At 44.1% G+C, this 23,804-nt stretch overlaps 1 protein-coding gene across 6 annotated transcripts in view; it reads left to right on the forward strand.

The window, feature by feature from the left end:
• Positions 1-23,804, forward strand: part of ENPP2 (ectonucleotide pyrophosphatase/phosphodiesterase 2) — an 87,963-nt gene that overhangs the window by 22,349 nt on the left and 41,810 nt on the right. For 2 of the 6 annotated variants that reach the window (XM_083450491.1, XM_083450488.1), the window contains exons 2-9: positions 3,800-3,902; positions 11,921-12,076; positions 14,329-14,454; positions 15,706-15,766; positions 17,303-17,400; positions 18,128-18,207; positions 20,345-20,464; positions 23,412-23,467. In XM_083450491.1, the coding sequence (XP_083306617.1) occupies positions 3,800-3,902; positions 11,921-12,076; positions 14,329-14,454; positions 15,706-15,766; positions 17,303-17,400; positions 18,128-18,207; positions 20,345-20,464; positions 23,412-23,467 (800 nt within the window). Of the gene's footprint in view, positions 1-3,128; positions 3,497-3,799; positions 3,903-11,920; positions 12,077-14,328; positions 14,455-15,705; positions 15,767-17,302; positions 17,401-18,127; positions 18,208-20,344; positions 20,465-23,411; positions 23,468-23,804 lie in introns of those variants that run through there. The other 4 variants (XM_083450489.1, XM_083450487.1, XM_083450492.1 and 1 more) reach the window with 4 other exon arrangements.

Here is a 23,804-nt window from a genome sequence, read left to right on the forward strand (position 1 = left end):
GAGTGTGTTCGGTTCAGGGTTGGAGGTAGTGGCAAGTCTTTGAAATATCGTGGGCTACCAGGCATCCGGTTAATGAAGCTGCATGGTGTGATCTTGACCCTGGGCTCGTTGCAATCATTATCAAAGCTCCCTTTGACTTCGGTGGTCCAGACTGGGTGCCTGCCTATGCATCGCAGAAGCTGCAATTGACTTCAATTGAAAGCACACAAGCCGATTGTACCGGGTTCACTAGCACAAGCTCTACGCCTGATAATTATTATTAAATAATCTGGGAAAGTAGCCTTTCCTCCACCCCTCCCTGTAGGCTCAACAATCACAAGTCTGTCCCTTCTTAAGTGTGGTTGTTGGTAAACAGTTTAGTGAAAGATGTTTTCATCAGACTGGGAAGAAAAAGCTGCCACTACCTTGGTAAATTTGCCTGAGCAAATAAATTTCGTAACTGACAGTTTGGGCAGCAACTGTGTCCGCCGTGATGGATCAGTTTTGTGCATAGGATTGCTTATCATAGGCAGGTCCCCCCCCCCCCTTCTTTAAGGACGAATAGCAGTGTTTTGAAAGCACGGGATGCTGTCTCACAAAATCCATTTCTTTTAATACACAGTTGCATGCTGCATTGCGATTCCAATCCATGTTGGTAGGCAGGCCACATAGCTATGGAATATCTGCTGGGGAGAGTAGTTCGGTTTGCCATTTGTCAGGGTTGAGATGTGCAACAAGACTCCATTCACAAATGCTTCCCACAAAGAATCTGGTGTGCTGTGTAGTTTGTCAGGGGTGCTGAGAGTTGTTAGTAGACTCCTATTGACTATCACACCAACTTGCTTATTGTAGCTCTCCTAAGAACTCACTGCACCATTAACAAACTACACTTCCCAGGGAAGTTGTTAATGGTTGATGTCTTACTGTGTTTTTAATATTTTGTTGGGAGCTGTCTAGAGTAGCTGGGGCAACCCAAGATCAGATGGGTGATATTATTATTATTATTATTATTATTATTATTATTATTATTATTACTACTACTACTACTACTACTGTTAAAGTGGTGTAGTACTGCAAATATTTATTTCATTTGATTATTTTATCTATTAAATTTATATACCACTCTTCATTCAAGGATCACAGGGCAGTTCACAATATGAAAAATACATACTACAATCTACAAACAAAACTAACAATAGCCCTGCCCCAGTTTAAAAGGCCATAGATTGTTTAATCAGCCAAAAGCCTGAGAGAAGAGGAATGCTTCTGCCTGGCACCTAGATATATGCAATGAACCAGGCAGAGGGCCTTCTCAGTAGTGGCGCCGGCCCTGTGGAATGACCTCCCATCAGATGTCAAGGAAATAAACAACTATCTGACTTTTAGGAGACATCTGAAGGCAGCCCTGTTTAGGGAAGTTTTTAATGTTTGAAGTTTTGTTCTGTTGGGAGCTGCCCAGAGTAGCTGGGGAAACTCAGCCAGATGGACAGGGTATAAATAATAAATAATAATAAGAATAATAATTATTATGAATGAAGGTACCAGGCAAGCCTCCCTGGAGAGAGAAATCTACAAATGGGGAGCCACAGCAGAAAAGGCTAGTTCTCCTGTTGTCACCCTCTCATGAAGGGGGCACATGAAGAAGACCTCAGATGATCATCACAGGTTCTGGGTTGGTTCATATGGGGAGAGGCTGTCTTTGAGGTATTGTGGTCCTCAGCAATTTAGGATAGATGCTACAGACAAGCACACATTTTTCTTTGTTAATTGTTAGGTTGACCTCTAATGAAGGTCAAGGTGGCAAACATGGTTCTCCTCCTCACAACCCAGTGAGAAGTTGAGTTGAGATTGCTTTGTGGCTGAGCAGGGGCTTGAACCAGGTCCACCAGGTTCTAGTCCACCATTACCTCACCAAGCAGTGCACACCTTGCTCGTGTACTGCAGGTACCAAGGTAGGTTTGATAACACGTTGTAGGAAATGTCTCGTGTGGAGAACAGTACAGTGGTTCCTCGGGTTACAGATGCTTCAGGTTACAAACTCTGCTAACCCAGAAATAGTACCTCGGGTTAAGAACTTTGCTTCAGGATGAGAACAGAAATCGTGTGGCGGCAGCGAGGGGCCCCATTAGCTAAAGTGGTGCTTCAGGTTAAGAACAGTTTCAGGTTAAGAACGGACCTCCAGAATGAATTAAGTTCTTAACCCCAGGTACCACTGTATGTGTTTGTAGTGTGGCTTTTAGCAAAAAGAATAAACACCCCGTGGCTTTAAATCAAGTGTGGATAAGCTCTTGTAAACACGTGACAGTAGCTGACATTTAGCAAGGAGTCTTCAGCAACATGTAACAGGGGAGGCAGTGATGACCTTTTGATATGAGAATTGGGGTAATGCTTGTAACACTCCATGTTCATTCGCATGAGAAAGTTGTAGGTGTGACAAGAAAGGAGATTCCGACTAAACACACAGAAAACGTTTACACTCGGGAGATTGTAGACTCTCCTTCCTTGGAAGTTTTTAAGCAGAGGTCAGACGGAAGAAGAAGAAGAAGAGTTTGGATTTGATATCCCGCCTTTCACTCCCTTTAAGGAGTCTCAAAGCGGCTAACATTCTCCTTTCCCTTCCTCCCTGACAACAAACACTCTGTGAGGTGAGTGAGGCTGAGAGACTTCAGAGAAGTGTGACTAGCCCAAGGTCACCCAGCAGCTGCATGTGGAGGAGCAGAGACGCGAACCCGGTTTCCCAGATTACGAGACTACCGCTCTTAGCCACTACACCACACTGGCTCTCCACAAGGCCACCAATCTTGGATGCTTCAGCTGAGATTCTTGCCTTGCAGGGGGTTCGACTAGATGACTTTTTGAGGTCCCTTCTGACTCCACAATTCTACGAATAAAAAGTGCATGAGAGTGCAATCCAATGCACAATATCTTCAACGGGGCTTACTCCAAGACTTACCTCTGAGAAAACATGCTTTTGGGTTGCACTGTGGGCAAACTTTAAAAAACGTTTTTTTGTATTGTAATTATATTATTAAAGTTGTAGCGCAAGAGGTTTTTCTCCCTCAGTTTGGCCAGGATAGACACACACACAAATTTGGTCTCTCTCTCTCTCAACCCATATATTACTGAGAAGAATAAAATGAATATGGGCTTATTGGCTACAGTAACATAAGAAATCCGTGCGTTGCCAGAAGAGGCCACATGAAAGAGTGTGTGTGCGGTGTGTGTGTGACTGTGTGTGTGTGTGTTTGGGGAGCGAGGGGGGGTGGGGAATCGAGAAGGAGGATGCCTTCAGCTCCTTGCACTGGAGAGCTGCGATTTGTGCGTGGAACATGATGAAATCTCCCCCTGGACAAATCACATCGAGGCTGTCAGCCTCTCCAGGTGGGATTAGCTGCAGCTAATAGACTGAGCAAACAGAGTCCTGCGCTCAGTTTTAAAGAAAAAGAGAACGCACTGTGGAGGCTTTTCAAGAATCCTCTTGAGCATGGCTAAGAAAAACGGTCTCCAGTTACATCAGGTAGGAGCGGGTTTTCTTTAAGGAGGAGTAAAGCGATCTCTCTCTCTCTTTCGAGGGTGCTGGTGGGGGGAACCTTGCGCGAAAAGAAAACGCACTCAGGGAAGTCCGAGATGGTTAATATTCTGAAGTTTCAGACTCGGTCAGCTTGCTTTTCCAGCAGTTAGGAATTGTGGGCAAAGGGGAATATGTTGAAACCGCTGGTTTATTCTATTTTAATTGTAAATGTCTTTAAAAAACCAAAAAACAGATCGGCTCCTGGGTGGTTTATTAACTCCAGCTCTCTCTCTCTCGCCTTGTTCCCAGGTAATATCCTTCTTCACTTTTGCTCTTGGGGTGAACGTGTGCATTGGATTTACGGCCAATAGAGTCCGGAGATCTGGCGAAGGGGAAGAGTTCCCATTTCCAGGTACAATGATGATTTAATTTGCCCGTTTTGCAACGCCCTGATGTATCGGGGTGGAGGAGCAAATGGCTCCAAAATGTAGTTTTCCTGTGTCCCCCCCCCCACTCCCGTTCTGGATTATAGCAAAGGTTATGTGAAAAAGCCTGAGTCTGTTGACATTCTTGCTTATAGGTAACCTATTTACTTCTCTCTCTGCGTGTGTGACATAGAGAAAGAGAGAGAGAGAGAGAATGAGACCATATTTAATTATGGTCTGGGGTGATATAGGGTTTTGTGTGTGTGGTTACATGGAACAATGCATTCTGTCACTTAACAAAAAAATTATACATACACCGACTGCAGCAGAAAATAAAAGTTAAGAGGGGTGGTTTATTTAAAGATATGCGCCGTCTACCCCTCTGGCGCTGCAATTCTTGTTTGATTGGGACCAGTTTGTGTTTACTGATGGAAAGAGATTTCCTATTATCAGCGAATCTCGCTGACTTCTGAACTAGCAGAGGAAATTTTGGGAGGCCGGGGTGGGGGAGAGGAAGGGGGACTGAGGAAAACAGGTGCTGCACGAAACAGATGTTCTCTAATGGTTAGGTTTTCGTTTAAAGTTGCATGGTGTTAAATTTCAAGAGGGATTAAAAAATGGAGGTATTTTGGGACCTCAACCGTGTTAGGATGCACGCGATACATATTTCAGATGTGGAAAATGGGGGAGTGGGTGTGCTTTGCCTTATCCGTGCTGTGACTGCAGCCATGTGTATGTTTACTTGGAAGTAGGACCTGGTGTGTACAATGAGGCTTATTCCCAGGTAACTGCACATAGGATTGTATTCTACATACCCTCCAGCAAATGAAAACGGGGTGTTTGTAAGCACTTCCCTAAATCTCATAAAATCGCAGCATTGGAAGGGACCCCAATCTAGTCCAACCCCATGCAATGCAGGAATATGTAGCTTTCCTATATGGGGATTGAATCTGCACTATCTTGGCACTATCTTGATCATTGCGCTCCCCTGTTACATACTGCTAACGGCTCGTTGCTGGATGTTGAATACTCTGTGTTTCCAGTAGCCTGTCCACACTCATTTAAAAGGGTGTTTGCTGTTTTAGCTAAAACCTATACTAGAAAACACAATGGGAGGTGGCTTCTAGCATGGCAATCAAATAGAATCTCCATGGTTAAAAGCAGCATACTGCTGAATATCATTTTTGCTAGGGGAAACATGAGGCAGGGAGGGCTGTTGCCTTAAGGACCGGGTCAGACCAAGGCAGTGGCATAGCGTGGGGGGTGCAGGGGGGCCGGCCGCACCGGGCGCAACATCTGGGGGGGGGGGGCGCTCGCACTCACAGTGCTAAAATCAGTGCTAAAATCCACGGGTTAGGGGGCGCAAATTACTTGCCTTGCCCCGGGTGCTGACAACCCACGCTACGCCACTGGACCAAGGACCTATCAAACTTGTCATCTTGTTTCTAATGATGGCTAGACAGATGTCATTGGGGAACCCTCTGCCATTCCCTTTTGTCTGACCCCAGCAGCTGGTATTTGGAGGTACATGGAAGCTTATGCTTATCAGCTTCCGAGAGCTTTTGTTCACCACTCTTAGAAGCTCAGCCTATGTTTCCTCCTTGTTCTGCAAAGTAGATTTCAGACCTTTATGCCCACATGGCTCAGTCAGTAGAGCATGAGACTCTTAATCTCAGGGTTGTGGGTTCGAGTCTCACATTGGGCAAAAAACCCCCCTGCATTGCAGGGGGTTGGACTAGATGACCCTCGCGGTCCCTTCCAATTCTACATTTCTAAGGTTCTAAGATTACATATCTGCCCTTCCTTCAAGGAGCCCAAGGTGGCACTCATGGTTCTCCTCCTGAATTTTATCCTTGCATCAATCCTGTGAGATGTACAGTAGGCTGAGAGATGGGCTTCATAACTGAATGGGGATTTAAATTCTGGTCTCTTGGTTGTGAGACCAGCTCTCAGCACACAGTATCTCATTCTAGTCCCGTGTTTCCATCCTTTCAGATCTGCAGTTCTCAGTGTTTTTCAAAACTGTTGACTCCATACTGCTGTCACTTTTCTGCAACACGTTAAACTCATAGTTTAACTTTTGAGTATATTACCTGAAAGTGACTTTAAAGTTTCAGAGAATTCGCTGTTATTTAGAGTGGCGAGTGTTAATAATTAGAGAAGTTGAAGATGGATTGTTTCATCCATAAAAAGTTTTGTGGGGGAACTTTCTGGCTGTCAACTACCAATGTGATTACAAATGTCTATAGTGTCCTTAGATCTTCTATGTTCCCTTGCGGACCTTTCCGGTGGACACAAACATGCCCTCGTTTCGGCTGCAGCATCCTCTTTCGTTTTTTAAACTACCCCAAGCCTGTTTGCATTTGAGAAGCAGAAACTGCAGCCAAGTTGCTGTTTATATTGCAGTGGTGTGTAAGTGTAGGTTTGTGCGCTATCCTTGCCAAAGTTGTTTCTAACGTATCAAAGTAATGGAAGCAGGATGTAGAAAACCCGAGATCAGAAAGCCTTGTGTTCCAGCGTCATAAATGGGAGAACTGAACGATGGTCTGTGAAAAGGAGGGCGTGCTGTTCTGCTGGATGACTTGCGTCTAACTGGTAACAAATGCTCTGATCAAAGGAGCCTTCTTCAGGCTCTGATAAGCACATATGATTCCTATTATTAGTAATGGAAGTTGCAGATGGGGCAGAGCCTCTTATAAACGGCAAGTTGGACGTTTGCGGCAAGAGGCCTCCTGCACCTCTGCTGAGTTGGCTTGTGCATTTAAGTGCTTAACATCCCTTTTGACCAAATTCTGCTGTCTGATCCATCTGTTTTCTAAGCTAACATGGAAAATGTTTTCTCCAGCTGTTGCAGAAGATAGCCTGCACCGTCCTTGCAGGTGCTGGATACAGTGCTTGCAAAACACACACACACAAAACACCCAAGCATATGGCCAGAGTTATTAAAACAGCCCAGCTGACATTGGAAGGTTACTGCTTTCTGGATGCTAACCACCTTTCATAAAGGGGCTTTTAAACAGTACCCCCGGCTGCATTTTGCTACTCTCTTTGCTAACAAAGTCTGAGCTGTGTGAAATGTGTGCTGAAAGGTTGTGGAGCTCGACTGTGGCAACCTGGCATGGCTTGCAATATACCTTGAGCAGTTTCCTCGACTTGCACATGTTGTGGGTGAGATTTTCAAGTTTCTCGTTTGTCTGTTACATTTACTGGTAAAGGACAATGCGACCAAAAAGCCTTTTTGACTCTCTCTCCCTTTAAAGTCACTCATTTAGATATAGGCATTATATTGGCTGTTAAACCTACATTTTCATGGCCACCAGATGAGTAGTTTTATTGTGGTTAGCACCTCGAAACATATTCTTAAGTACTGGGAAGTTTTAAACACCAAAGTGAACCTGAATCTTTGTGTCTCTCCTGCGTGCTTTGGAGCAAAATAGTAATCTCTGCTGCTTGAAAGTATGTGCCTTACCGGTGCTGCATTATTATCAGTATGCAAATTATGGTGGTGTTTTTTTCAATGCCATGCATCATGACCTTACCTGTCTTTTTTTACTGCATTTTTGCAGATAGGAAACTGCTGATCGATACGTTTGTGAAACCAGCCGTAGTTTTGCCCTTGACTTTTCCCTCTGTGGTGATACAGGAGACTGTAATGTTCAGCAGTATTCTTACTGTGGATGTTAGTGCATAGCAGTTGATTTCTTGTGCCCTAGTCCTGTAAGGTAAACCGATATTACACAATCGCCCTAGGTGGGAGAAGGAGACCAAGCAGTGCTATTTAAAGCTTATGTAGCTACCGTATATAGTCAGCCCCTTGGGTCCATCTAGCCTCGTATTTTGTCTTTGCTGACTGCCTGCAGCTCTCCAAGGTCTTGGGAGCAGGCATCTCCCAGCCTTTAAACTGGAGATTGAACCAGGACCCTCTGCTTGCATAGCCTGTGTGTCAGTAAAAAGCAAGTAAGGTAAAGGTAAAGGTACCCCTGCCCATACGGGCCAGTCTTGACAGACTCTAGGGTTGTGCGCCCATCTCACTCAAAGAGGCCAAGGGCCAGCGCTGTCCGAAGACACTTCCGGGTCACGTGGCCAGCGTGACATCGCTGCTCTGGCAAGCCAGAGCCGCACACGGAAACGCCGTTTACCTTCCCGCTAATAAGCGGTCCCTATTTATCTACTTGCACCCGAGAGTGCTTTCGAACTGCTAGGTTGGCAGGCGCTGGGACCGAACAACGGGAGCGCACCCCGCCGTGGGGATTCGAACCGCCGACCTTTTGATCGGCAAGCCCTAGGCGCTGAGGCTTTTACCCACAGCGCCACCCGCGTCCCAAAAAGCAAGTAGCTGTTATTAAAAGGAGTGATTCTTATTGCTTCGGCCCCTTCCCTACCATAAAACCAAGGAGGCATTATTAAAAGGATTGATTTGTATCGTTAAACCACTTTGCATTGCCATAGATGAGACTTGCAGGAGTGGGGCTTGGGTTTTCTCTGCCTGCAGAATATTGCCATTTAGCAGCATGGGCAGTCTAGATCTTGCAGAATCTTTTGGCTCACCCAGAGCCTTGGTATAGACCGTTGCATGTACTAGAGAACTTGAGCTGTTAAGAATGTTTGTTATGAATGAATAGCACTTTTCTTTTACCGAACCCATGTATGTTGGGCTCAATTCATGGCTGCTGCTGCTGCCGCTGCCACAGACCCTACTCCCTTACAGAAGTACAGTGGTACCCCGGATTACAGACGCTTCAGGTTACAGATGTTTCAGGTTACAGACTCCCCTAACCCAGAAATAGTACCTTGGGTTAAGAACTTTGCTTCAGGATGAGAACAGAAATTGCACGGCGACAGTAGGAGGCCCCATTAGCTAAAGTGGTACCCACGATGTCATCTAGCGAACTCTGAGGACAACCCATGATGTCATGTGCTGTATTCGCTACCCTCTGTAGGGACTTCCTGTCCGTGGCTGTCAAACCAACGTTCCACACTCTTATACAGTATTAAATGACACTTTCTATTGTGGCCCAGTACAAGGAGGTCATCATTTTTTGTTTGACATTGTTCTTATGCAAGACCCTAAGGAAATGGAGTCTCTGTTGGGCCTTCCTAACCACCTGGGTTGTATTGATTTTCCAAGTGAGGTCTTCACTAAGATGAACTCCCAGGAATTTAAAGGAAGAGACTCTCTCCACACACACACCCCTGATATACAATGGGGCTAGTTCCTCTCTCTTCCTCTGAAAGTCCAACACCATCTCCTTTGTCTTGCTGATATTTAGGTGCAAGTGGTTCTCTAGGCACCATGTAGAGACTTTTTGAACCTCCTCCCTATACGCTGATTCATCTCCACCTGTAATTAGACCCATTATGGTGATATCATCTGCAAACTTAATAATTGCAGTGGATCGACCAGATGAAATGCAGTCATATGTATACAACGAAATGAAATGAGTATATATATATACACCCCTGTGGGGTGCCAGTGCTGACCTTTAGAGCGGTAGATGTAACAGGCCCAATCCTCACTATTTGTGTGTGATCCCTCAGAAAGTCTTTAATCCAATCACAGATGGTGGGGGAAAGGTAGAGGTCCATCAGCTTTTTAATAAGAATGTCCGGAAGGATGGTATTAAAAGCTGAGCTATAATCAATAAACAGCAATCTGACATAATTCCCCGGTCTCTCCAGATGACTCACTGCAAGGTGAAAAGATGTGGCTATGGCATCTACGTCTATTGACCTATTTCTCCTGTAAGCAAACTGGTGTTCATCAAAATCCGGTGGAAAACATGTCCTAAGGTGTTGATGAAGCATCTCTCAAAGCATTTCATCACTACAGAGGTTAATGCAATGGGTCTGTAGTCATTTAGGCAGTTAATTGCTGTTTTCTTTGGGACTGGAACAATGGTGGCTGCTTTCAAACATGATGGTACACAAGCAGTCTACAGGGAGATGTTAAAAATCCTTGTCAGGACCCCTGCTAGTTGATCAGCACAGTTTTTTACCACTTTCCCCAGCACCCTCTCCAGACCAGCCACTTTGCTGGGATTCCTCTCGTGGTATTGTGCTTTTCATGTTACATCCACGTAGCAAGCACTAAGAACCTACAGACCACAACTGCTTTTTGTCACTGGGTTTTTTAATCCTTTATCAAGTGGATGCACAGCTGTCCGACATGTTGGCTGCACAATATTTCTGACATGGAAAATGTTAGAAACCGTTCTTCACACGTAGCTAGTTTGTGTGAGTGTCACAAGCAACAAGGCTGTCGCTTATGTGAAATTCAATAACGCTTGCTGAGTTTTGCTTCCTAAAATAAATGATTGTGCATGGATTTCAACAGACCCCCCCCCCCCCAAGCCGAGGGTGTTTGAGGTGTTCTTAGCTGTAAAATCAGGCTGGCTGGGTTCCAAGTACAAAGACCTCTGCTGCTCAAGGTTTGCCAGTGAGCCAAATGAAATGGATAAATGAAACCATTGAACAAATCCTTGAAAGACAGCGAAATGGCACACCGTGTCATCGTCTTGTGAAATGTCACACTGTAATTTGGCAGGAGATGATGCAAGGAAAACTAAAAGCCAAGGGTAACCTAAGGGATCCAAGTGATGGAGCACCCACTTCCATTTTGGTCCTGGTGATGTTTTGTCTAATGTGGTACCATCCAGATTAGGGGAGGTGATGCTAAGCTTAGCAATTGATTTCTGTGAAACTGGTAGGATGCTTCCTAGGGAATATGTAACAAAAGTTGTTGGATTATATGCTACATAAACCAGTAGCTGCGGGATTCTCAAATCATTTTTGAAAAACAAATTTAGCCTAACGGACAACTGCGAAACTGTGCCTTTAATAATAATAATAATAATAATAATAATAATAATAATAATAATATCTTTATTGTCATTGCCCCCTTCGGGGACAACGAAATTACTTGGCTGCTCCATAAAAACACTAATTAAACAATATAGTAAAATACAGCAAGCGAGATTGGATGACTTTCAAAGTCCGGGCTTCCCATTCAGGGCCGAGATCGCTCTGGAGAAGAAGCTGTTCTTAAGACGGCTCGTTCTTGTCTTCATCGTCCTGTATCTCCGTCCCGACGGCAAGAGCTCGAAGATCATGGTAGTGACACTGTTTTGGCTAAGGCTGACGAGTTGTTGTCCAAAATGTCGGAGAGGTGCACGTTATCAACCCCTGTGCAGGACAACCTGAAAGTAAAGAGCAATGTTTCTTAGCCGGCACATGGTATAAATGAGTTAGATTACTTTCCCTGTTCATTTTATTCATGGCAAGTCAAGAATGACTTCAGCTGAATGCTTCTGCTCTTGGTTTAACTTGACTGACTCTTTTGCTCGAATACCCAATTTTCAATGCTTTATGCTATGAGCCATTTAACATGCTTCTTCCTTGTCTCCAACTCACATTGGCCATCACCTCCCTCCCTGACCCTCACACCACCACTGAAACCTGCTACAAGCAGCCAGGGTTGGTTTTGCTGTGCTGTAAACTTGCATCCTACCTTCCTCATAGATGGTCCATGTGACTGTCTGGCCAAGACCTCTAGAGGGTTTGAGCCTTGACACCTTCCAGGTCCTTGCCTGTTCTCCTGTCCACAACTAGGTCCCCACCTCCATGCTATTCTCGCCTTCCATTCCTCCTGTCTTTGCGAAATAATTCTCAGGTCTTTGACAGTTTGTTTTATGTCCAGTATCCGGAGTTTCCAGTTACCATACATTTGGTGAAAGTGTGGGGGTTTCAATGCAAAACTTGGATTTTTGGTTTGGCACAAAATCCATACAGCTTTGATTCATTGCAGGTTAATCCAGGATAAGAAAATGTCACTGGAGAACATACCAGCTCTTAGATTGTTTGACGAGACTTAGTCTCTTTTCTCCTCTCTTTTATTGGGCAATGCAGTGGGCCTGTTAGCTCAGATTGGCAGTAAGTAGTTATCTTTAGCCAGCTACTGGTTGCTTGACTCATGGTTTCCTCTTTCTCTTTTTTGCCCCCAACACAGTCTTATCCGATTCCTCTTGGACCAGTCCTTCTGGATCCTGCAAAAACAGGTGCTTTGAACTTGACGAGGCAGAGCCTCCAGGTTGCCGCTGCGACAACTTGTGCAAGAGCTACTTCAGTTGTTGTGCAGACTTTGACGAACTGTGTTTAAAGACAGGTAGGAGAGCTCTTAAGTGCCTGCTTTGTACAAATCGCTACTACTGATGAGAGTTATCGTAGCCTTTTCTACCTCTCCATGTGCGCCGACACGCTTTTAAGACTTCTCAAATGCATGGTCGTGGGTTCTTCTCCATAACAGTTTGGGAAATTTAATCTAAGTTTCCTCAGAAATAGGACCCAGAGCACTAACAGTGGGAAGTACGTCTCCAGACCTTTTTATGTCTGGGAAAAGATTCCCAGCACTAAAACCAAAACACTTGACAACACACGTTTAGCATCCTGAAGGAAAGGGTTACCTACTCTCCATTACCTCTAGTCTCTAACTACAATCTTGCATCCCAGCCCATGTCTTCCGACCTGCTTTCAGTTAGGCTCCTATCCAAAGAGTCAAAAGAGCACCTGTCTGTAATCTGAGGTGGTACAGTTCAGGTACAGTTTCAGCACCTCGGTGAGAGCTCAACCATTGCTTCTGTCCATGTCTCCCAGATCTGAGCATCTTTTAACACAGTGGGAAATGCAGCTTGTTGAAATCTTAGGACTCATTTTTGCAACTATTTCATATGAGCACGATCCTAGATTTCAGTGGGGGAAAGAATTAAACATGTGTCGCCTTTAAGCCTCTCTTGTTGAAGGTCCTTGAAGTTGCTTGAATTGTGTCCTTGTTTGGCATTCAGTGCATACCGATCTACTTGACCTTACACTCCGGTTGCAGGATGGGTTCATAATAACTTAATAACCAACTTGTAGTAGGACAGTGATTCTCTGTGTGTGTACATGTGTGTTAAGAATTGTATGTAAGCATAATATAAGCAATCTCTTCCATCTTTTTTTCCTTTTGTGTGTTTTCTTGGAGTTATGCTACAACATGGATTGGATTGTACGTGGAGGCAAATTACCCCATTTCCCTTACCACCCCCTTCGGTTGACTGCCTCTTCAAAAAACAACACACACACACACCTTCTTTGGATGAAAAGGTGGCTCCCTCCTGAACAATCATTGAATGAGGCATAAGGGGAGGGGAGGGGAGGTGAAACTGTCCAAAGCTTGGAAAGGTTTGGGGCAATTCTTCTTCACTCCATCCCACATGTTGAGGAGGGAGCCTTGGTGTGGACATAATGCTAAACTACAATCCAGCATTGCAAAAACAAGTCAAAGCGAGCACCATTCTTGCACAGTAACTCCTCCTGTGGCATAATCGCCAGGTGGAATTCAGAAGCATTCACTTCTGTTTTAAACCGCCATGTCATCTTAACGATGGTTAGTGGAAACGAGCCAAATTCCAGCCCATAAAACTGGTTTGTTGTTACTAACCATAGCAGGAGGGCCAGCTTGGCCCTGCAATCGTGGGTGGCCAGGGCCGTGGGTGTCATGCAGTGTGCAAGGCCCTGGTGCCAAAATTTGTGGGGGCCGGGCACCCACAAATTTTGGCATCAGGGCCTTGCACCAGGAATTGGGTGGGTGCTCAGGGCCCCAGCGAGCTGGCACCTATGTACCATAGTTTAATAACAGATTAACCAGAGTTTAGTGTTTAGCTGAAGCTTCCCATCTCTTTGTATGGATGTGCTAGAGAAGGGAGGGAAAGGTATGTGAGTCCATGGCTAGCCTGGCCTCATTTGTAACACTAAACTATGGTTTGATGTTTGTTGTAGCCAGATGCAGCCAGTGTACATAATATACCCAACTACTTGATAGAACTACTCAAACATGTCCTTGTGAAAGAAAAGAAGTGCAAGTATGGAATGCTTTAGAGTCTTTACTCCATTGCTTCTTCTAATATAACATTTTATAGATTGGAGGAAGTGTCAGTCTTCTCAATGAGCATGGCTGAGCTGGGATTGAAATAGCTCTCTCAAAGTTCTGGACACATTTAAAAGTACATATTTAAACTGGTTCCACAGTGAGCCCTTCTGTGGGGCATGGATAGCATGTATCTAAAAAACTGAACCCCCCAGGATTTTGGAGGATAAGGCCATGGCGTTTCAGCTGGAAGAAAGACAACAGCAACGTAGTGTAGATAACTCCTATATCCTGGACCCTGCTACCTTTTGAGCGCAACTAAAGCATCAGTGGCTAAACTTGGACCCTCCAGACATTGTTGGACTGCAGCCACTCCAGGTTCAAAATGAAAACATCCAATACGGTGAAAATTACTGTGGAATTGTTTTGCCCCAAAGGTGTGGGGCACATGTGCATACTTGTCTTTAAGAAGCCACTGTCTTCATGTTTTTTTGTTTTTGTGATAATGTTAGCTGGAGGCTGGGAATGTACGAAAGAGCGATGCGGAGAGACGAGGAATGAAGATCATGCCTGTCACTGTTCTGAAGACTGCTTATCCAGAGGGGACTGTTGTACTAACTACCAAGTTGTTTGTAAAGGTACTTGTTTTCGTTCTTCTATCTGCTAAAGGAATCCAAGCGTTCCGGATCGTGCTCCTCCTAAGGATGTTTTGGAAGGGAGATGTGAGTCACCTTGTCCAAGCTGGCTGATGCTTCATACGTTCTGCGATGCTTCCCCTAAGTTAGCGCACTGCTATCTGGAGAGGCTATAGTGCGACAAAAGTGGGAGAAAACTTCTGGGCCGTTTTTGGTGTTACTAGTTATGGGTTTCAGCAGGAAGTTACAGAACTTGCACCAAGGCCACTCCAAAACATTTGTGGGCACAAATAATATTGAGAGTGGTTTTTTTTAAAGCCCAATTAAAGACACCACTTCGTAGGTGTGTGCCCATGTAGAAACTAGTTGAGAAGTCCTTTTCTTTATGAGACAGTTCAGATATTTTTGTACTTAGTGACAGAATAACAACAACAGTGATAGTCATGCTGTTCTATAGGTGAAATAGGATCTTCCAAGTGGCCTCCCATCTTTCTCCTTGTGAACAGCCAGTAGCAAAAGGTTTCTATGACTTGATGACCTGTTTGTTGAGCATCCATCCTGATTTGTTTGCGGGGAGGTTAGATGATGGGTATGCAGCAAATGCTACCCAACAGTTTCCGGGGCATTTCCCCACCACTTTCCATCTTGCAAAAAAAAAAATCCCACCACACTTTATTTTTATTGCTCCAAACACACTTTAATTGCACAACCTGAATTTGCTGGGGTGTGATTGAATCTCATCTGAAATAGCAGCAGAGGTGCATTGTTTATATATGCTTCCAGCCATACTAGTCAGGCAGAGTATATTGTTGTGAAAGATGGTGATGCAATGTTAACTGTTAAAAAAGCAGCCTTGGATTGTGAAGCGGTGAAATAATTCTTTTCAGGATTTTGTCACCATGAGATTAAGCATCCAAAGCTGCAGTGAGCACACACTGGACAATGAACATGCAGCCAGAAATAAGTGTTGAGTTAAAACACACACACAGTTTGGCAAACATGCACCATACGCATCTGTATACAATAAAAGATTCTAAGATTGGCTATGATCATTCAAGGATTCATGAAAACAAACATGGCAGTGCAGCTGCAATCTGATGTGCTCTTTACTTGAGAACAAGCCCTGGTGATCAGTAGGACTAACTCCTGCAGAAACATATAGGATCCGGTTGCCTGCCGTCACCTTTGCTGTAAATGGAACTTGCAAGTGTATAGGTCGTGTGCAAAATGGTTCTTATTATCATCCCTCTTTAGGAGAGACTCACTGGGTTGCGGATGAATGTGAGGATACACGGACGCCAGAATGCCCAGCAAAGTAAGTGCTTTGTTTTATGTGCTTATTTTTATCACATGTAGGAGAACTATTAAGTGTTGGCTGCCACTGGTGGTCAGATCAACTAAGCGGTTCGTTTTTGTGTCCTGTTGTGAAAACTGAGGCTTGTTGGCAAGCATCTAAAGAAAGGAGAACCATCATACCGTATACATTTTCGGGACGATATCCAGTTGTGGCAGCCCATTTGCAGAATAGCCATTCTGCTAGTGAGAGCACTTATTTATGATTATATACAATAGCCAAATCAAATGGATGTCTTTCGCTTGCAAAATGCACTGTTGAGCCTATAGTGCAGCAGCTACTATTATACTCTTTGTCAATTTAGCTTTGTGCTGCTCAACAGCACAGACTCTCGCACAACATGGTGCTAACATTGCATTGGATCTCTCTCCATGCCTTTACATCAAAATCTTCTTCTTGCTGTTGTTCTTTGGCAATCACTTGTAGCCAAGTAAGATTGTCTTCCATGAACATGGTCTTAACAGTGAGTCCGTAAGTGACTGTGGAGGCCAATTCTGGATCCACACGTCCTTCCACAGTGGGGATATTGGGTTCCAGATGGGAGTTGATCATGGTGAGGTTTTGCCAAGCGTGCCTTCCTCTTAGCATGTTTCTTTCTTTCATCCCGAGTTCAAGTGTATTCAAAGCCCATGGCACCTTTGGTAAAGGCTGTTCTCCAATTGGAGCGCTCGCAGGCCAGTGCTTCCCAGTTGTTGGTGTTTATACTACATTTTTAAAGATTTGCCTTGAGAGAGTCTTTAAACCTCTTTTGTTGGCCACCAGCATTGCACTTTCCATTTTTACGTTCAGAATAGAGTATAGTAGTTGCTTTGGAAGATGATAATCAGGCATCTGAAGACCAGTCTAATGAAGCTGATGTTGAAGAATCATTGCTTCAGCACTGGTGATCTTTACTTCTTCCAGTACACTCGCATTAGTTTGCCTGTCTTCCCAAGAGAAATGTAAAAATATCAAAATTTAGGGTTGCATTCAACTAAGTCTTACTTGAAGTAGACCCTCTGAAATTACTGTTTTACACTGTAAATCTACCCTGTGATCGTCAGGAGAAGGGCAGTATATAAGTCTAATAAATAAAAATAATGAATCTAAGTCATGTTTATTAACCTCAATGTGTTGGCTCTGAGTCGAACCAGCAGTGAATACTACCCATATATTATAAACTTATAACAACACCATTTTCTGATGGCAATGGGACTAAATATCCCTGTGGATTTTTAACAAAAGATAACTTATCTGCATGGAAACACAAAGGTAACAAATAAATTTTAAAAATAATTATAAGATGATGCCTTGTTTATTTATATAACTCAAATGAGTGAAGGGCATGTGTGCCTGGGATTTTTGGCTCTGATCAGGCATAAAAGTTGTCCTAGGTCACTTCGACACAACGTGAAGTTGTCCTGAAACCACAAAGAAGAGACTTTCTTTCCCAATTTGTTTTGCCACATCTTTACTCCAGCTTTTAAGTTCATTAGTAACATGCTTTGCCTCCCACAGTTTCGTTCGCCCCCCATTGATAATCTTTTCGGTCGATGGCTTCCGTGCATCATACATGAAGAAAGGCGACAAAGTGATGCGCAACATCGAAAAACTAAGTAAGTGCATGTGCTTTGTTGGGACAAAAGCCCTTTTTGTCTTTGTCCCTTCTTAAACTGCAATTTAAAATGTATTTGGTAAGCCCTACTGAACAGAGATAAGCTGGAGACTGGAGACTGGTGACTGGGAACGGCTGCCGAGACCACATAACACTGCTCTTGAAAGACCTACACTGGCTCCCAGTACGTTTCCGAGAACAATTCAAAGTGTTGGTGCTGACCTTTAAAGCCCTAAATGGCCTTGGCCTAGTATATCTAAAGGAGAGACTCCACCCCCATCATTCCGCCCGGACACTGAGGTCCAGTGCCGAGGGCCTTCTGGCAGTTCCATTGCTGAAGAAGCCAAGTTACAGGGAACCAGGCTGAGGGCCTTCTAGGTAGTGGCACCCTCCCTGTGGAAAACCCTCCCATCAGATGTCAAAGAGAACAACAACTATCAGACTTTTAGAAGACATCTGAAGGCAGCCCTTTTTAGGGAAGCTTTTAATGTTTGATGCATTGCTGTATTTTAATATTTTGTTGGAAGCCACCCAGAGTGGCTGGGGAAGCCCAGCCAGATGGGCGGGGTATAAATAATAAATTAATATTATTATGATAAGCATGTACAGGATTGCACAGTTAGTGCAGCGAAACACCATGTTTCATGATTGACTTGAATGGCACCTGCTGTATGTAAACATCACCGCACCAATCTATATTAAAACCACACCACAAACTTCATTTACAGGGTCCTGTGGGACACATGCGCCATATATGAGGCCTGTCTACCCTACAAAAACCTTCCCTAACTTGTATACCCTGGCGACGGTAAGTTTTGCTGCTGGTTTTATGAGTATATAGGAAACCTCCTGCTTTTCTGTAGATATCAAATGAGTGGTAGTTGGTGATGAGGAAAGCCTCTGAGATATGTTGTTGTTCTGCTTTGATGGAGGGGAAGGGAATGGTCACCGAGCCTAAGGGCAAATTTGCATATACCTGTGTCATGTGAAAAATACCATGGAAGGGCTCAGGTGAGAAGCTGGCATTTAACCTGTCAAGCTTTGTGAGAGTATAAAAAACCTTTGGCCTGAGCTAACCTCCCCCTAGCAGGCATTTGACCATCTGTATTTGCTATCAGTGAATTGGGTTCATGCCCTTCTACATACTTGGACTCATTGGTACCCGCCATAGGTGTTGCTAAATTTAAAAAGAGAAATTTCACACACACACACACACACACACACTGAAAAAAACAACACTCCAGCTCTCTGTCAACTTCCAGGATCTGTTTGATTTCAGTCCTTCAGATCACTGAGAGTAAAGAGATTAGAGTAACTAATCTTATTGTCTGGAGAAGGAACTTCAGGAATCACCTTGGACTCCGAACCAAAACTCCACTCTTTGCTCCATTTTTGGGGGGTGGGGGGCAAGGCCAGGCTACTTCTCAACTACAGCTATGCTTAAATGTTGAGTAGAGTTTGCTATGAGTAGCAGGCTGTCTTCCATACTAGGGAAGGGGAGGTGTAAAATGGGATCTGGAGGAACTGGGTTCTGAAAAACTGTGAAAATGGAAATGGAAGTCTACGGTTGAGCCATGAATTGTTAAAGGCGCCCATTTCTTTTATTTTTTTTAAAAAATAATATTTATTAGAAGTTTAATAGTTACAGAAAAGAAAGGGAAAAAACAATAAAAAATTTAACAAACAATACAGTACATCGAAAATAAAAAGGAAAAAAAAACACAATACATCAAAACAACAAGAAAAACAAAAACATTTAAAAACACATCCAATATTTCCATATCTTTACCTTTCATTTACTTGTTTCATCGACCTCCTCACACCTCCCTTTTTTGTATTCTAGTTCAATTTAGCTATTTCAGCAAATCCTTTCCATCTTTCTCAATTTTTTGTTCTATAATTTATCTTAACACAATTTTCCACTTTAACCCATTAACAATCAGTTTTTGCTTATTTCTTTTAAAGGGGAGGAATGAAATTGGGGGAGCATTTTAGTTAATAGTATTCTGGAGGCAAGATTATGACTGTGGAGGAGGCATGCCATGAGGTTAAACTTGCCTCTAAAGCACCCTTGTTCAGGATTCACAGCTCACCCCACTCCATTACTCTTTTGCACATGGGGGGAAAGGGTTGGAGGGATGTACTGCCAGCTTCAGATGGTATTACAAGACTTCTATTCTAGACTGGCTGGAAGTCAGTTAGTGATTAGGGATACAGCTGGCAATATTGCATATAACTAGATTTGGACTTTGTTAGGGCAGCAATCAAGTAACCATTAACTGCATTATCTCTCTTCTTTCTTGACTCTTGGGCCATGTCCTGATTCCTGTGTTGCTTACACTGGTGTATACCCACATAATCAGTGATGGGGAAAGCACTAGTGTTGGGGAAACCCCACAGAAAAGAGCTTTTAAGTTCTCTGCCTTGCTTGGGAGCAGTGGCGTAGCGTGGGGGGTGCAGGGGGGGCGGCCGCACTGGGCACAACACCTGGGGGATAGGGTTAGGGGGCGCAAATCCATGTGTTAGGGGGTGCAAATCCACGGGTTAGGGGGCGCAAATTACTTGCCTTGCCCCGGGTGCTGACAACCCACGCTATGCCACTGCTTGGGAGGCAAGGCCCCCTTGGCGTGCCAGCTCTGGAAGGCTAGGGATGCTCGCACTGGGCTATTCGAGTATATACATTTTGCATAAATGCGTAATCCTCAGAAATATAACCCCCATGTAAGATGTGATTGTACAATATTGCACAAGATTAGTCAGCAGATTAGCATAGCGAGATGGAGGCCTTAACTTGGAAGACCAGTTTTTAGCACTTCAACAGAAAAATAGAAGTCTTCCCACGTGCTATGATTTCCACTGAAACTGCTATCTCCCCCCCCCCCCGTTATAAGGTCATATTGAATAGTTAATAATCTGTTTTATTTTTCAACATTTCCAACACAAAGGGCCTCTATCCTGAATCCCATGGAATCATTGGCAACTCAATGTACGATCCTGTATTTGATGCTGCTTTCAGCCTGCGAGGCCGAGAAAAATTCAATCACAGGTGGTGGGGAGGTCAGCCGGTAAGTTTCTGTTTTGTTTGCCTTAGCGAAAGTGAATCAATAAAAATAATGGACATTTTGTGTGTGTGTTTGGTATTAAATCTTCTGGCTTTTATGTTGGCATGATTGGGGCCAGCTATGTCAAAAATTAGTCATGACTCGGCTTCAGAGGGAGTCGGGGATAATGTCACTTTTACTCCATTGGTTTTGAGTGAGACTTTGTCATGGCTAACTTCTAGCCGGATCAGGGTTGCTGGATTGGTTATGCAGAAAAGCCTATTAAGGGAAGTCCTTGCTGAAAATTGGTTCTGATACTGCTAAATATAAAGGTAAAGGTAAAGGGGCCCCTGACCATTAGGTCCAGTCGTGGCCGACTCTGGGGTTGTGGCACTCATCTCACTTTATTGGCCGAGGGAGCTGGCGTACAGCTTCCGGGTCATGTGGCCAGCATGACTAAGCCACTTCTGGCGAACCAGAGCAGTGCATGGAAACGCCGTTTACCTTCCCGCCAGAGCAGTACCTATTTATCTGCTTGCACTTTGACGTGCTTTCGAACTGCTAGGTTGGCAGGAGCAGGGACCGAGCAACGGGAGCTCACCCCGTCGCAGGGATTCGAACCGCTGACCTTCTGATCAGCAAGCCCTAGGCTCTGTGGTTTAACCCACAGCGCCACCCACATCCCTTCACTGCTAAATATAGCTTTAGCAGAAGACTGGGATGCCCATCATAATGATACTCAGGTTTATAATTTGGTTTAAATTCTCTTTAATTACTTTTGGAAATACAGTGGACACTTGGGTTGCAGACGTGATCCTTGCAGGATGCACGTTTGCAACCCGCAGTGACGCGTCTGCGCATGTGCAGGTTGCAATTTGGCGCTTCTGCTCATGCGCAAAGCGCAATTTAATGCTTCTGCGCATGCATGACTGCCGAAACCCGGAAGTAACCCATCCCAGTACTTCTGGGTTTTGGTGGTCCGCAACCCAAAAATACGCAACCTGAAGTGTCTATAACCCAAGGTATGACTGTATCCCTGTGGCAGTGTGTTTCTGTAGCTATAAAATGCAGTCTCCACCCTCCTTCATTTTAACACTTAACAATAGAACTTGTTACAGCTGGTTACAAGCCTTCTATTGCCAATTCCACCTGGCAACGCCAAGAGTGTTATGGGTCAAAAGCTTTTTGAATAATTTAAGACACCACCATGGCAGTATCCTGCTCATGCAAACAGAACCTTATTGGGAACATCAAAAAGGTGTTTCACACTTTCAAAAAGTGAAAGCAAATGCAAGGGACCCGTTCACCCGGGGAGATTGATCTATGGTTCTTGTTAGTACAGTGTCCAAAAGGAACATGGTGCTCCTACAGGCAACAAGGCAAAAGGAAGCATTTTTCTTGTGCAGTGTTCCCAGAGATGACATTGAGCTCCTATTGAGCCTCTGATTGCTCCCATGGCCCAGCCCTACTGTTAGGCAAAAGTCAGGCAGCAGAACAGATTCAACCGCAATTCTGATTGGGTTCCATATGTGGGATGGGGAGTCATTGTATCCTTGGCCTTTGGCAGCAAAATACAGTGGTACCTCAAGTTACAGACACTGCAGGTTACAGACGCTTCAGGTTACAGACTCTGCTAATCCAGAAATAGTACCTCGGGTTAAGAACTTTGTTTCAGGATGAGAACAGAAATCACGTGGTGGCGGCACAGCAGCAGCAGCAGGAGGCCCATTGGCTAACTTCAGGTTAAGAACAGTTTTAGGTTAAGAATGGACCTCCAGAACGAGTTAAGTTCTTAACCCAAGGTACCACTATACCGGCTGTGGCTGGAGGTGTTGTGTTTTTTGCCAGACTCCCAAGAGGGGTCTTTAAGATGCTTTGAAGCTGAACCTTCTAACTTGGAATTGCAAGCTGGGGGTTTAACGGGGCAGCAACTGCTAATGGGCAGATCACGGAGGATAAATGGTTGATGATAGTCTCAACCATTGTGCGCAACCCAGTGCCACACCTCTGTCCTATAATTTTGTTCCACTGCAAGAGATATTTTTTCCTCTTATGCTTTTTCATTCCTGCGTAGGTGGCATGCAGGTGTTAAGAGCTGTACAATGTTTGACACAGACCAAGGCTTCAAATCTCTTGCAGAGTCTGGTCACATGATAATTCAGAACATGAGATGGTGTAGAGCCTTCGTGTGGTGGTCCTCAGCCTGTGTGGTGATCTTAACTTGTGCCCAGTGATGAAAATGCCATTTCACAACCTGTGTTAAAAGCTGAATTCTTTGCATGACAGTTAATACTCACATATGCAACCGGGTTGCTGCTGTGAGACTGGGAGCTAACATTGAACAGTGGTACCTCGAGTTAAGTTCTTAATTCGTTCTGGAGGTCTGTACTTAACCTGAAACTGTTCTTAACCTGAAGCACCACTTTAGCTAATGGGGCCTCCTGCTGCTGCTGCCACGCCGCTGGAGCATGATTTCTGTTCTCATCCTAAAGAAAAATTCTTAACCTGAAGCACTATTTCTGGGTTAGCGGAGTCTGTAACCTGAAGCATATGTAGCCTGAAGCGTATGTAACCCGAGGTACCACTGTACTTCAGATGTTTGTGTGTGTGTGTGTGTGTGTGTGTGTGTGTGAACATTATACTTCAGAGATTGAAATTTTCAGCATCCAGAAAAAGGCACCAGCTTGCACAATCAGGATTTTAGCAGTGGTTCTCCTTTTAATTTTTTTCCCAGTTATTAAATAACCATGACCCTGATTCTCTAACCTGTTAATCAAGGAAACTATTCAGATTTCTGCTGCTAGCCCGGTTGGATGCAAATGCTCAAATTCTAATCTGTAGAACTGGAAGCCAATGTTTGGGGCTGAGGGTTGGGGAAGGTTTTATTTATGACATTTTGTTTTAATAAATGTAGCGTCATGTAGCCGACGGTCTGCCGCTCTTTGTAATCGCCTTATATTTTCCTAATTAGATATGGATTACAGCTGCCAAGCAAGGGGTGAGAGCTGGTTCATTCTTTTGGTCTACGTAAGTATACCCGCACAAGACGGAATTGGTAACATAACCGCAATAAACAAGAACTGGGAAGCAAATGCCACAGAAATAGACAGGTCTTAATTTCCAAGGAAGGATAGAATCGGGCTGAAAAATGTCCCTGGCTTCATCTCTTGAGAGCTTTCAATTCAGGCAACATCTCTTTTCCAATTTGCCCACCACTGATAATAATAATAATAATAGTAGTAGTAGTAGTAATAATAATAATAATAATAATAATTTTTTATTTATATCCCACCCTCCCCAGCCGAAGCCGGGCTCAGGGCGACTAACAACAATAAAATAGTACAACATTCTAAAATCATTTCAT

The sequence above is a fragment of the Podarcis tiliguerta genome (assembly GCF_965153285.1).
Source record: "Podarcis tiliguerta genome assembly, chromosome: 7".
Classification (NCBI taxonomy): domain Eukaryota; kingdom Metazoa; phylum Chordata; class Lepidosauria; order Squamata; family Lacertidae; genus Podarcis; species Podarcis tiliguerta.